Genomic DNA, 15,542 nt, shown 5'->3' on the forward strand with positions numbered 1-15,542 from the left:
ACTTGATGGGCTGAAGGGCCTCCTTCTTCACTGTAAATTATATGATTCTATCATAAAGCTAGTGACTGTAACAAAACAATAGAAAAATTACCAGAGAATACGAGGAACATTATGTGGCACTTCAAACCATTTTATTAAAGAGTCAGATATGTCACAGCTCTGATACAATGTACAAACAAAATAGAAAGCTACTTAACAAACAACAGCCTCCCATATGTGTGTATGAGTGAGAGAGACAAGAGACAGCTGAACATGCCAACTAATGGAAGCCGTGGAACCAACAGTGGCAGCCGTCCAAAGAAAATTCTCCATGTAAATTTTGCTTAAATAATTGCATCTGGATGGTCTTTTTGATTCTTTTAAGTTAAGAGTCAATTTTTGGTCTCTGCCAACTGGCATTTCAGGAATAATGCAACAGAAGTGCATGATGCAGTAGCATTTAAATTAAGATTTGAGTGTTAATTTGGGAACACAACACTTCACAATGCAGAGCAAGTTGAATTTTAGCACTATAGAGAGAAGATAAAAAAACATCACTTCAAATTGTCAGAATATCATGTTGTCTCAGATGTTCCCAGAATATTCATTGTTGAACACGAAAGTTCTGTCAACAGCAATGGATAGCGACTTCTTAAAAGAGTAGGATACAAAAAGGGTTGAGAACCTTTGGATGCATGGTTCAAAGGGAAATCCATAGTGCTGTAAGGTATTAGTAACAAACATGCCTCCATCTAAAATTGCCTGTCCACTATTTTAAAGAAAAACCCTTCATGAGTTACCAGTTTTGTTAAAATTGTGGTCTTGAGAATTTATACCAAAGCGTTAACTAATATGTTTGTTACTAATCGCACCTCACAATTTCAAGATCTACGTTATTCATGTACAGACTATGATCTATCCAAATTTTAGTACGTTAGTTCTGTATCAGATATCATAGCAATAACAATTTATAAAATAAGACATACACTGCTGCCTTTTACATGTTTATTAGGGTTACAAAACAAAACTAGGAAAATTCCTGTAACACTTTCCTTGAAGTGACAATGGAAGAGATGGTGACATTCAGATTTCTGGGAATGGAAATTGGAGCGCCCATCATTTAGAAAATGCAGCTCTTTGCATTTCACATCTGTAACAGAGTGAAGGAGCTTTAGGTTAAGATTTTGTACAGCGTCTACTACACATCTATCACTGTCCATGGAATCAACATTTAATCAATGTGATGCAGATGAAGGACTACATTGATATATTTTCTGAATTTATCCAAATATCTTTCTGGGAAAAGAATTAAAAGAAGCTAAATACAAGTGAGAACTCATCTTTTACTACAGATATGTTGACTGACACTTTCTTTGATGCTGTGCCATCCTTTTTATACCTATTAACCACTGTCCCTGATGCCACTAGATAATGAGTTGAACCCATCCTCCATTACTTTGGACGAATGTCTGGAGGATTAACCAGACCTCTCACATATTTATGATTTCCAGCAAGAAATTTATTTTGCCAATCCAGGATGCTTAAATATAAAATGTTGTGTCTAAAAGGGTAGTAACTGTTATGTTAGCACGACTGGTAATATGTTGCATTCTTTGCCTTTTCCTCCAGGATCGCCTGATGTAGTGTTGACAAAGAATATACCAATCAAAAGATTGAATCAAAACTAATTTATTATTACACTACTAATTAAATGAAGTCCGCACACTCTACTGAGTTATAGATGATAAACAATTGATATTGAATCTGTACTACAGTATTCAATATTCTATCCAGCTACTAAACTACATTATGACTTGACCTCGTGCTATATAATCTCTATTCAACTTTCGCTTTGCTCTCTCAGAGAAGCTGAAGCTTCCCTTCAGCATTCCTAGAGAGGCTGTCTTATATACAGTGAATTAGTAACGCCCTCTAGTGTTTGATTTACGCATAGATGCAATTATTAACCCATCACTATATTGACTATATACATATCATTACAGTAACAATTTAGACAAAAATAACGAAATGAATGCTAATTTAATCTCAAGTCATTTTAATGTTTTCTATTTAAAAGAGATTAAGTTTGTTTGGCTATATTATAAAACAAATTACACACATTCCTACAGGAATGTGGGGCTGGTTTAGCAGAGGGCTAATTTTTGGGTCTGGTTTAGCACAGGGTTAAATCGCTGGCTATGAAAGCAGACCAAGACAGGCCAGCAGCACGGTTCAATTCCCGTACCAGCCTCTCCAAAAAGGCGGCGGAATGTGGCGACTGGGGGCTTTTCACAGTAACTTCATTTGAAGCCTACTTGTGACAATAAGCAATTTTCATTTCATTTTTCATTTATTTCATGAGCAACATTGGAGAAAAATAATCAATACAAAAGTGAACAATATCATGAGTATCGCAAGGAGTCCACACTTAGTTTTAAATTTGGTTATCTTCTGGGACACAGATTACTGTTAGAAATTGCCATATTTAAGTGTAGAAATGTGGTCTGATGTTGGGATGGTGCACCAGGATACATAGATCCCCAAATAATCCTCATAAAGGGCTCAATATCATTTCATGGGCTTTATGTAGGCATTTGATTCAAGGTCTCCTGCATCAAGGTCAAATTTCTGACATGAGGCCCAACACATGATCCTGATGGTTCCTGAGGATGAGCTTTCAGGTCCCCTGGATGGTAATGTTCCAGCTGAGGCCAGATTGCTGAGTCTCCACAAATCCTGAAAACTATTGGATTGGAACATTTTCCCATGACCTTCAGCTAGAATAGTGTTTGGAGTGTTATTTTTTTGTATTTCGAATAAATGCCCCCACATTTCAAAATCTCCAAATCACCAATGATTTGATAATTGCAGTAATTTTTGGTCGACGTCCAACACACCGTACTTGGGACGTGGTGGGGATGGTTCTTTATCTCTTTACAGTTACACAGTGTTGTCTGGCACTGGAGTTCCCTGGTTTGGCCCCAACTTTGAGGAATGCCTCATTGAGTTCCATAATTCCCACCCCTCAATTGGTGCCTCAATCCTGTAGTGCCTCTGACCTTGCACCAAACCCTTTATCTTCGTGCATCATCAGTGATGGGTGAGTGCTCATCACATCTTGGTGAATCATCACTGCTAAATATTGAGAGCTTCCCAGAGTTCGGGCTGATGCCTGTTGAAGTCGGCTTGGAAATATTTTGCTTCAGTCTCTGGGAATGTGGTGTGCTGCTCTGAGAATTCTTTGGCTCCAAGTGGCCTAGGCCCATCTATGGAGATATGACTATCATGTTGGCTTCAAAACAAGTGGAACTAATAGACAGATATTTCCAAGAATTATTGTATAACATAACACCTGACCATCTGCTTGGCTGCTGTTGTACTTTTCTATGACTGGATCTCTATTTTCAGATTACATCCATGGTCTTGAAGGCAGAACAAAATGGGTAAGAGTTTAATTGCATTCAGTAGTGGAGGCTCTGTCACTTCAACAGAATAAGACGTTGAACTGAAAGCCCACACAAAGACTCCATCAACGTCAGTACAGATCATGTGACCTTCCACCAGCAGGCAGTATTGCTTGAATACATAACACCAGTTCCCCTTTAAACCTTTAGTGCTTTCTTAACAGACCCAACTAAATAACGGCACTTGTGGGGGTCTCCAAGGCGAGTGGAGATCCCCAGGTGCTTTCCTTCTGGGCAGGGTGGCACCCTGGCATTGGCAAGGTGCTCAGGTGGCACTGCCAGCTGGTTGGGTCACTGCCAGGGTGCCAGGTTGGCAGTGCCAACTGGCATTGTTTGTACGGCAGGGATTAGGCTGGGTGTGGGGATCACCCAACCATGTGGGTTGAAGCTTGGAAGGTTTTTGGGGATCGGGTCGGGGGCTCGAGAGTTCGGGACGCCATTTCGGTGAGCAAAGCTCCTCAGTGCAGGGAACGGGACTAAGTGCAGCCTCAGCCGCATGTTTCCCGCTGAGGCCCCGTATCTAACCTGAGTCACGTTAGATAGCGTTGTGTTTCTCAGCGGGCACTGGGAAGCATGAGGCTAAATGCGCGCGTTCTAGTTCCCATTTGTTTCAATCACGCCCATATACATTAGTACCCTTTGGAGAACGTCTGTGTTTTTTAGGTGATATTCAATGTTCAGGAATGTGGCTCTTCAAGATTACGGAAGTCTCTCCCTGTTCATCTGCTGGTGGTACTTCTTGAGAAACTACCTCGATATCTGTCTCAGTTGGTACTGAAGATTCTGCAGTGACAGCTTCTGTAATTTCCTCTGTAGCAGATCTCAGTTCTGACACATCACTGTCCATATGTTTCAATACGAAGGCTCAGTCCATTCAGTTCGTGAAGCTAGTAATTGGTCAATAGGACGTTGCCAAACTCTTTCAACATCCTTCTGAACTGTGTAAGATATCGGACGTGTCTTTGCTAGGATGATGGCTGGTGTCCATTTTTCACTCGACGTATAGCTCCTAACTAATACCCGTTCTCCTCGGTTGAACACTCTACTCTTTGAGTTTTGCTCTCTCCTAGCAATTTGTGTTTTGTTGTGGTTTGACAATCTCGAAGTATCAGGTGGTATCAAGAGGTCTAACTGAGGTCTCAATTTCCTCTTAAGAGTAGCATCACTGGTGAACTCTGCGTTGTAGCATGTGTGGAATTTCTGTACGACATTAGAAAGTTTACCGTGTCTTGATAAAGAACCTTGATCTTTCGATGCCTTAACTGCATAGTTCAGTGACTGCACAAATCGCTCGGTCAGCCAATTTGTTACAGGATGATACGAAGCAGATTTGATATGGAGAATACCAATCCCCTTTATGTAATCTTCAAACTCTTGATGTAAACGTTCAAGAAGAAATTGATACTGATGATGAAGGTTGACGTGACCAACATACCATTGCAATATGGCCTACTTTACCACAACGTTCGCATTTATTCTCCTTAGTCCAAAATTCTCCTGCTGAATGTTTCACTTGAGTACAGCAATGACAAAGTAGATTTTTTGAAGACAGCTTTCAGCTGCTTCCATCCTATGAACTTTTGCTCGGACTCCAATCAATGATGCCTTTTTCGCTAGAAGTTCCTTGGAATTGGCGATTTTCACAGTGGATTTCAGGGTGAATGCATCTTCAGTAACAGTTTCCTTTGGATGGCTTAATTTCCGAGTCCGTAAACCGATCTGTCTCAAAGTGCATCATCTAGTATTGGACCAAATTCACAGTACTTTGGTAATTTAGGTAGTGTTGCTACGAATTGGAAAATGCTTCCGCTTGACCATGGCAATGGAAGCAAAATCTTTCAGACAGGGAGAGAAATGTCCTTCCGAGATTGTCAATAATTAAGGGGCTGGTTTAGCACACTGGGCTAAATCACTGGCTTTTAAAGCAGACCAAGGCAGGCCAGCAGCACGGTTCAATTCCCGTACCAGCTTCCCCGGACAGGCGCCGGAATGTGGCGACTAGGGGCTTTTCACAGTAACTTCATTGAAGCCTACTCGTGACAATAAGCGATTTTCATTTCATTTTTCATTTTCATTTCATTTCAACTCTTTATAGGTCTTTTCTCCTGGTTTAGCTAGGTGGACCAGACTTAGTAGCAACATAAATGTTTCTCCCAAGCTAGCTCTGGAAAGCTGTGCCCTGCAGGTTTTCTGGTGCCTGATTTGCTAAAAGATACAATTGAAACTTTTCTTCATCAGAATTCTATGTCTCATAATTCTCTTCAAACGTGACCATGGCGCCACTTTTTCCCACCATTTTTCCGATTCCGGTTCTGTGATATGTACTTTTTCAGTCTTTTGCGAAGCAAGCAATGTCCTAGCCTACAAGCAAATTAGTTCTTCCCTTGCCTGGACTATCAGTTACTGAGCAGCAGGTTGCAGAGTCAGCAGCCTTCTAGGTTCCCGTTCCCGCAGCCCATTTACAGTGCCATGTGTGCGTTCTCCGCAACTTCTACCTACTACAAACAGAAGGTACGGCTGAAACACAATTTACTTGCTTCAGGTATGTGCTAGTTACTAACAATTGTATCCCAATTTGTTTCCTGAACTCTTATTTGACTAGAGACTGGTTGCGATCGATCAGTTGAATCATTGACGGCTTCCCAATGTCTGAAACGGCTTTTCTTGTCACAAACACATGGATGATTGTTTACAGCCAGAATTCTCAATGGTTTTCTCTGGCCCCAAATCCTTGTTGATGGTTCTTTATGGCCTCAATTCTCATCGCCAGTTTTCTCTTCTGTTATATTTTTGTTGTTAGCCGCTTAGATAAAAATAAGTAGAGGTGCCAAGTACTAAGTTATTAAAACATGGGCGGGATTCTCTCAGCCAGGCTGGGCCAGAGAATCGCCGGGACGGGCGCGAATTGCGTGACGCCGCCGGTCCGCCGATTCTCCAGAGAGCAGAGAATCGGCAATATTGGCACCGGCACGGTTAGCGCGCCTCCGGTCGGCGGCTGCCGGTGATTCTCCGCCCGGGATGGGCCGAGCGGCCATAAAAAAATCCGAATCCCGCCGGCGCCATCCACGTGTGGTCTTACCCAGCGGGATCTCAGCGTGCATCTATCTGGGGATGGCCTGGTGGGGGTGGGAGGGGGGGGGGGTCCGACACCGGGGGAGGCCTCCGCTGTGGCCTAGCCTGCGATCAGGGCCTACCGAACGGCGGGCCAGCCTCTCAGGCTGGGGGCCTCTTTTGTTCCACGCCGGCCCCTGTAGCCCTATGCCATGTTGTGTCGGGGCAGGTGCAGAGAAGGGAGCCACCATGCATATGCGCAATCTCGTTCCGATCCCACTGCACATACACAGACCCACGGTACCCATCTGACGCCTGGATCGGCAGCTGGATCGGCGTGGGTCGCTCCAGTGCCGTGCTGGCCCCCTGTAGAGGTCAGAATCGCTGCTCCTGAGGGCATGTTGACGCCATCGAGAAACGCGATGGTGTTTACGATGGCGTCAAAACTTAGCCTCAGGATCAGCCTCAGGATCAGAGAATCCCCCTATGGTGCAGGGTTTATCAAGCGATGTTGTCTCTACAGGGCAAGAGGTGAACTGAAAGCCCACACAAACATTCCAGTGATGTCACTATAGATCACGTGATGTTCCGCCAGCAGGTAATATTACTTAAGTGCATAACACTTTCAGTGACATTAATTCCAGTTTCCAATCAGCTCTGCAATTTAATTGCTGCCTGATCACTAATAGTGACAATATGCCTCATTTCCTGCAGAGAGAGAAACAGAGTTAATGGGCGGGACTCTCCATTATGAGTCTGCCCTTCTACCGCTTCTAGCGACGACGGAGAATTTGGCCGTGCCATTCACTGGCAGAGGGATCGTATACTCTCACCGCTTGTCAATGGGTTTTCCCATTAAAGCCACCCCACACCACCGGGAAACCCACTGGGGACCAGAGAATCCCGACACCAACGAACAGCCGGCGAATCCTACCCAATATTGAATCATTAACTTGGTTTCTTTCTTTATGTATGTATCCTAATTGTCAAGTATTTTCCAACAGTCTTTATTTCAGATTTCCATCACCTGCAGTAATTCTGCTTTTGTGCCTCATTTCCTGCTCGAGGTAAGATGCAGAACTGATTGTGGCTTCGTTCTGATGGGGAACCTTGACTTAAGTTGGAAAATTTGACCACAGCAGCAAAAGTGCAAGTAAAAAGTGTGACAGAACTAATACATTTCAGATTAAGGAATATTTCGCTAGAAACTATTCAACTTCACTGAGAAGGCATTTTACTTCATGCTCAAATTATCACACTCTTTTATCTTTTTGTAAATTTTCTCCTTAAAATGAGATGTATAAGGGCTAATGACCATTGGTGGGATTCTCCGACCCCCCGCCCGGTCGGAGAATCGCCCGGGGCTGGCGTCAATCCCGCCCCCGCCGTGTCCTGAATTCTCCGCCGGTTGGAGCCCGCGATGGGCCGAAGTCCCACCGCTGACTAGCCTCTCCCGCCGGCGTGGATTAAACCACCTGTCTAACCGGTGGGGTCCTTGGGGAGGGCACGGGGCGATCTGACCACGAAGGGTACCCCCACAGTGGCCTGGCCTGCGATCGGGGCTCACCGATCGGCGGACGGGCCTGTGCCGTGGGGGCACTCTTTTTCTTCCGCCTTCGCCATGGTCTTCACCATGGAGGAGGCGGAAGAGACCCCCTCCCCTGCGCATGCGCCGGTATGACGTCAGCAGCCACTGACGCTCTGGCGCATGCGCGGACTTACGCCGGCTGGCGAAGTCCTTACAAGGCAGAGATAGATAAATTCTTGATGTCGCGAGGAATTAAGGGCTATGGGGAGAATGCTGGGAGGTGGAGTTGAAATGCCCATCAGCCATGATTGAATGGCGGAGTGGACTCGATGGGCCGAATGGCCTTACTTCCACTCCTATGTCTTATGGTCTTATGGTCTTATGGCCCCGGCTGGCGTGGTGCCAAAGGCCATTCACGCCAGCCGGCGGAGTGGGAACCACTCTGGCGTGGGCCTAGCCTCTCAATGTGAGGGCTTGGCCCCTAAAGGTGTGGAGACTTCCGCACCTTTGGGGCAGTCCGACGCCGGAGTGGTTCACGCCACTCCAACACACCGGGACCCCCCGCCCCGCCGGGTAGGGGAGAATCCCGGCCCACATCTCGCTTTTTCTGCATTGTTGTTTTCTCATCTTCATGTTCTTCCCTTGTCGTGTGGTGTGGGATTGTGTTGGGCTTCAAGGGTTGATTGGCAATCTATTGGCATTTTATACCAGCAATTGCGTGGCTGGTTCTATAAGAGAGTTTTATGGCTTCCACAGCCCATATGTTGAAGAGGAGGAGTGGATGGGAGGATTTGTCTTCCCCATCAAGTAGATACTATCCCATTGGACATCAACCTAGAATTCAGAGGTAGAACTCTGGCCTCCACTAATGGTCTAGGCTGGGATTTGAACCCTGCACACTCTGACTCAGACTGGGAATTCTACTTTTAAAGCTTAAGGCAGACTCCACTATTTTCATGAAGTATTTGTGTTAAAGCTGATAAGATGCAAAATAAAACTCTGCTGCAATAATACACATTAACCTATACACACAATCAAACTGACCAAACATTTTCATTTCCCACCTAACAGGCTTTACAGTTAGACCCACCTTGTCAAAGAAGCAACACACAATACACATTGATCATTTCTGACATGCTACTTTAACTCTATTTGCACTTCTACTCTGTAGAATTTTCATTTTCTTGCAATGTCCACAGTAATACACTGATACACTTGAACAAAGCTAAATGATGCTTTTAGTGACATTTATTTTATTCCAGAAACAATCTTCTTTCAATTTACTAATGAACTAATTAAACTCTAATATTATATATAATAAACACACAAACATTACTTTTAAGCAACATATTTTGCAGGGGGTTTAGCACTAACTCTCCAGCCAGGCAGATTAGAACCCAACCGATGGTTGAATATCATTTCATTAGTTCTCTTGTAAGGCACAAAGCAGACTACCTTCAAGGAGAGAAGCGTTTGGCCTCACTCAATCTAAGTTGTACCTTGTTAGCTAATCATGTAATTTGCTCATATTCTGGACCACTCGGTTGAACTGAAAGAATTCAATACAGTTTGGGGAAAAAAGGGGAAATGTGTTCAATTATTTTGATTGGATTAGAATGGAGGAGAAACCAATAATGTTTTAGTCACAAAATTGTGTATTATTAGCAAGTCTCTAAACCACAGTTTAGTCCTAGTATCCTTCTAACCTTTCCTGGAAGTGAGGAAAGTTTTCCAGTTTTCTGGAGTTTGTAAGCTATTCAAACATAGGGATCAGCACAGGAGAGCTCAATCCTGACCTCACCCAAGGTGCACCGATAAATCCTTTTTACTAAGACTCACTGGATAGCGAATGGAAGCAGGGACACTGGCTAGTGTTTCTTTTACCAAGCCTATTGTGTCTGAGGCCAATTAGTCCATCATCAGTATCCTAAATGAGCAGAGTTCAAGGATTAAAGATCTGCTTGATCTGTATACTTCAACATAAACTATATCTGGCCACTAAGGCAATGAAGTCATAGAATCCCTACAGTGCAGATGGAGGCCATTTGGCCCATTGGGTCTGCACCAAACCTTTGAATGAGCACTCTGCCCATTTATGAGTGTCCACCCTGCCCCATCCCTCAATCCCATAACCTAACCTGCATATCCCTGGATTTTAAGGGGAAATGTAGCATGGCCAAACCACCTAACCTGCACATCTTTGAACTGTTGGAACTAGCTTTCAGCTGGGGCTCTGTGAGCGCACTCTTACACCCAAGTCAGAAGGTTCCCACTTCAAGTCCCATTCTAGGCTTTGAAGCATAACAATCTAGGCAGACATTTCACTGTGGTGCTTTGGGCATCCTGCATGGTTAAAGGTGCTGTCTTTCAGATATCAAACCAAGACCCTGCCCGCCAGTTGGATTGAACATGAAAGATCAGTGGTGTCCTAGCTAATATTTATCACTCAACCAACGTCACTAAAAAAAGAACCTAGTCATTATCACATGAGCTGTGTTGCAAATTGGCGGATACATTTCCTACATTACAATGGTGACTACACATTAAATTGGTTTGCAAAATGTTTTTTTTTAATATTTTAAAATATGGGATGTGGGCGTTGCTGGCTGGACCAGCATTTATTTCCCATCCCTCAGGACATTTAAGAGTCAACAACATTACTGTGGATCTGGAGTCACATGTAGGCCAGGTAAGGACGGCAGATTTCCTTCCCTAAAGGGCATTAGTGAACCAGATGGGTTTTTACAACAATTGACAGTGGCTTCAATGTCATCATTAGACTTTTAATTCCAGATTGTTATTGAATTCAAATTTCATCAACTGCTGTGATGGAATTCAAACCAAGGTCCCTGGCACATTACCCTGGGTCTCGAGATTACTAGTCCAATACCACTAGAGACAATACCACTACGCCATTGCCTTTTTATTAGGAGTTTTAGGGGGTTCTGAGGAAATCTAAGCCTTTATTTTTGTTAGTGACAAAAGAAAGAGAAAAGCTATATTAAAAAATAAACCACTTTTTAAAACAAAAAATGGAAAATGTGCTGTGCAGAAATCCAGTAACAACTTGTTCAGTTTATTTCGAATGCACTCCAGGATGGAAGGGCTACAACTATTTAACAACTATTACTGAAGGTGACTAAAATGTTATCAGCTCGAATGATGGCTCTAATGGTGGCGCTGAGTGGGACGTTTGTGCATTGCAAGGGTTCAAAGACCATTGGTTTTACCAGGTGGTATCCATGGTGATTTGGACTTTAACAATTTATTTTTCTGTTGGATGGAAGCTTTCCATTTCACGTATTTGTTTTCACAATCTTTCCTCTGAATTGGAACAGTTTGAATGCTGATGTCTTTGATCTCTGGTGATTCCTTTTTGTTCATGCATTCAGCATACCTGTTATTTCTTGCAGCTTCGTACTGGGCTGATTCAATGACTCCAATCCCTTCCCTTAACAAATCTAGAGAAACTGGCAAGATGCTGATCACCGCACCGTAGTGATGCTTTGATTCATCACAGCTCAGGTGGTTCACCTCATCATGTGGATATCTGCATCAAAATAAGATAGCACTAAAAAAAAACTTCCCACCACATTTACCGCCACAGAGTTAGCCTGAGATTTCCATTACTATATATAATCTTTACCCCGAATTAGGAGCTGTGACCCCTGCCTGCTCTGCAGAGGAACTGAAAAGAGAATTGGGCACAAGGTTACCTTGTAAATTCAATGCTGCTTTTCTTTCACAGGGTTTGAGAATAACCTTGACCTTAAATGGGCATCAAACCGATTATAGGTTGGAATTGGATTCAGGCCAATATGAATCAGTTACAGTTTCTAATTTTGCACCAGTTAATTGTGGAGTTGGTCAGATATGGAATCACTACTGGCACCCACTGAACCAATGCCCCGTGTCACAAATAAAGAGGTAACCCTACTGTAACCATTCTTGTAACCATATCGTATTCATGTAAACCCATACGTTCATGCTTGCCCACAATGTTCATATTCCTCCCATTGTAATGAAAATGACGGACCTATGAAATTAATTGGATCGAGAGCTTTATTTTCCTCATGTCAAACCTGATCTGCAATAACAGCAAAACCTCTATCGGTCGGGGTGTTGAACAAAGTGATTTTTAGGTGACAGCATAGAAGGTAAATTCGCGTGGGAGGAAATTGTCAGTGACCGCTCACTAAAATAATTGGATATATAATAATAAGCCATGGGAAAGCTGACTATTAATGTGACATTAAAGATGTTCTGCCAAGCATCATTCAATTGTAAGGCAATCATCTTTTTCTCTGTATGGTGCACGGGCTACTGACATTTCATGCTCATACAAATGAAAAGTCAAATAACCATCGTTGCTGTGAACTAATGTTATAGCTTGATGGTTGCACACCATTTTGAGAGGTTTCTTGACTGTTATTATTTATAATATATACCATTTCAATTTTTATGTGGGTGTTTTATTCTGTTTTTAGTTGGATTTCCTGTCTACCATGGTTGACAATACAGACAGCAACTGTCACTGAGCTCTGTGCCCTTAATGTGCGATGAAGCTCGCACAAGAGGATTAACGATAGTGGTGCTATTACTGCAAGTTCATCGAGAAGCAATTTGCCTTTAATAAGCGGGGATTAGATGTCCACAGCTTTGGTAAGAAGATGGCCCAGGAGATTTTAAAATAAGGTCCATTCGCATTCTTTGTGTCCCGGTTTGGAAAATGGTGCATTTATTGGGAGGTGTGTGGAAAGGGCGAGGGGAGATTGGGGGGGGGGGGGGGGGTATCAGATCAACAACTTTTCTAAACGTAGAATTCATTGCTGACATTTCAAAGGTTTTGAAACTGGATTCCTGGGTCTCTCTAATCAGCTCTCATCGCCACATAGCTTGCCACCTCCACATTTCACATGACTTGGAAGAACACCATACATTGACAAAATGCAATAAGCTTATAGAAAGATTGAAGGTTATTATGGAACACTTCAATTGCAAATAGCATGAAGTCATATCTCACACCTGCCACTCTTTAGAGCTGTTCCTATGTTGAGTGAAGGAACAAGATTCAAATCTCACGTTAGTAAATTTTATTTATTTCAGATGTGTGTGTTTAATAGGGGCAAGATGTTCCAGTAGCTATTGGCAGGCAGTATGCACATGAAGTTTAGGCATTACTTCAAAATGTGAGTTATTCATTTACACTTTCCACTGATGTTAAAGCTACTTTTACTGCCTTGTTTAATAATTGTGCATGATTCAAGCACTAGCTTTAATAAAACCTCAACAAAAGTTTTCTGCAGGGAGCAGAATTTGAAATAACAGAAGGCTGCTGCTCATACTGAATGTGGGTAACATTGTTAAGTGGGGGGACATGGATGGCTTTCAGGTGAGTCTTGTTGGAGGAAATGAGGAGTTTGAGGGTAAAAGCAGGGGGGGGGGAGGGGGGCTTAAACGCTCACTGGGGCCCAGGGGAGCATTTCTGATCCTCCTGCCTCAGAAAGAAGATAACTCAAAAAGATATGTCGATGGAAAATGGCGCCTGTTTGGGCTTATTCCCACTAAATGGCATCTGTTTGGGGTGCTTCCCACTAACAAGGAAAGTCTCAGTAACCTCCTCACTCAGCAATTCAGAAGTGAATGGGCAGATGGAACTTGGTCAGCAGAACTCGATCTTTTTAAGGAAGGATCGTGCCAGTTTTAGGTAAATCTAGAGTCGATAAGAAAATTCAGAATGCTCCAACAAGTCCATAATTTTCCCCATACTTTCCAGCGGGTTCGCCACATACAACAATAAATCATCGGCGTATAAAGACACCCTGTGCTCTCTACCCGTTCCCCCTCACAACCTCCTGCCACTCATTGAAGATCAAAGCACATTCGTCAAGGGCTCAATCACCAAGGCAAACAACAGTTGGTGACAGTGGGAATACCTGCCATGCCCTCTTATACAGCCCAAAGTACCCGGAGTTGTCTCATTTGTTCTCACACTCGCTATAGAGGGTACAATAGCCGTACCCATGCCACAGCCCTCAGCCCAAACCCAAACCTCCTAAGGACCTTGAACAAGTATCGCCACTCCACCTGGTCAAAGGCCTTCTCTGCATCCATAGATGCAATCACCTCTGGCACTCTCCCCCCCCCCCCCCCCCTCCACCCCCCCACCCCCCACCCCCACCCCAAAGGGCTCATAACCACATTCAATAGTCTCCTAATATTATTGGAGAGCTGCCACCAATTCACGAACCCGCCTGATCCTCTGAGACTACATCCGGCACATGCCCCTTGTAATAACCTGAAAATGACACATCCAATTGAGAATGATTGTTTTCCTGTGCTCATTTATTTTCTCCAGTTCCATCACCACCTCCCTCCCTGCCTGCAGAATTTTCCCTTGCCACTGCCTGCCATCGCAGCTGATGGGCAAGCAGGTAACTCAATACTCAAACTGCACCCCCATAGCTGGCATAGTTGACCCACCACCTTCACCGCCCTGCAGTTTCTTCCTTTCCGCCAGCAACTCCCTAGTCGGGGCCACCAAATGCCTCTGATCCAACATCTACAAAACCTTCCAGCAACCTCTGCCTGTCCTCCCTCTCAACCCTATCTTTGTGGGCTTTAAACAAAATAATTTCCCTCCCGACCTATTGCCTTCAATGCTTCCTCGAACATGGCTGCAGAGACCTCCTCGCTTTGACTGAAATCAACCAAGTTCTTAATCGCCAGCGCCACCTTATCACCAAATGCCTTATCCAGCAAAAGCGCCGAATCCAGCCTCCACCCCAGTCTTTTTGCCCGCCCTGTCCTAAAGCTAATATCCAAATAGTGTGGTGCGTGATCCAAGATTACTATTCCTGCATATTGCACCCCCACAAACCCCCGTCAAAACCACCTTACCCACAACAAAAAAATTGATACAAGTGGGAATATTCCCTCTCCCTGGGTGCCTAAATTGCCAAGGGTCCACCACCCCAATCTAGCCCATGAACACCCCCAAACCCCCTCACCATCCCTGACCTCACCATTGATTTTGGACTCGATCTATCCATCCTAGGCTCCAGTACACAATTAAAGTCCCCACCCATGATCAATTGATAAGAATCCAAATCCGGGATGGAACTAACAACTTCTTCATAGAGTCCCCATCATCCTCTTTGAGTGCATAAACATTCACCAGCACCACCAGTAATGCTCCGCTCACCATCACAAACCTCTCTCCCCACCCTCTTTCCGGGTCTCGCACCTCCCTGGCCACCGCAAACACCGTCTTCTTGCTAAATAAAATTGTGACCCCCCCCCTCAACTTCAAATCAAACCCCGAATGGAGCGTTTACCCCACCCAACCCTTCCTTAGCTGCATCTGATCCTTCACCCATAAATGCGTCTCCTGCAGGAAAATCACCTCCGCCTTCAAACTCTTTAGGTGCACAAACACCCGGGACCATTTAATTGGACCATTTAACCCACGTGCATTCCATGGTACAATCCTCACTGAGGGTTTCTGCTCTCCCTCCTTT

At 44.0% G+C, this 15,542-nt stretch overlaps 1 protein-coding gene across 3 annotated transcripts in view; it reads right to left on the minus strand.

Annotated features, from left to right (window-relative positions):
* Nucleotides 1-970: 970 nt before the first annotated feature.
* The window catches only part of spaca9 (sperm acrosome associated 9), a 39,527-nt gene continuing 24,955 nt past the window's right edge, over nt 971-15,542 (minus strand). The window contains exons 4-5 of one of the 3 annotated variants that reach the window (XM_038781447.1): nt 11,420-11,572; nt 971-1,129 (exon numbers count right to left, since the gene is read on the minus strand). In XM_038781447.1, the coding sequence (XP_038637375.1) occupies nt 1,096-1,129; nt 11,420-11,572 (187 nt within the window). In that variant the 3' untranslated portion in view covers nt 971-1,095. Of the gene's footprint in view, nt 1,130-11,132; nt 11,573-15,542 lie in introns of those variants that run through there. The other 2 variants (XM_038781446.1, XM_038781445.1) reach the window with 2 other exon arrangements.

This window comes from Scyliorhinus canicula, chromosome 21, assembly GCF_902713615.1.
Source record: "Scyliorhinus canicula chromosome 21, sScyCan1.1, whole genome shotgun sequence".
NCBI classification, from domain to species: Eukaryota; Metazoa; Chordata; class Chondrichthyes; order Carcharhiniformes; family Scyliorhinidae; genus Scyliorhinus; species Scyliorhinus canicula.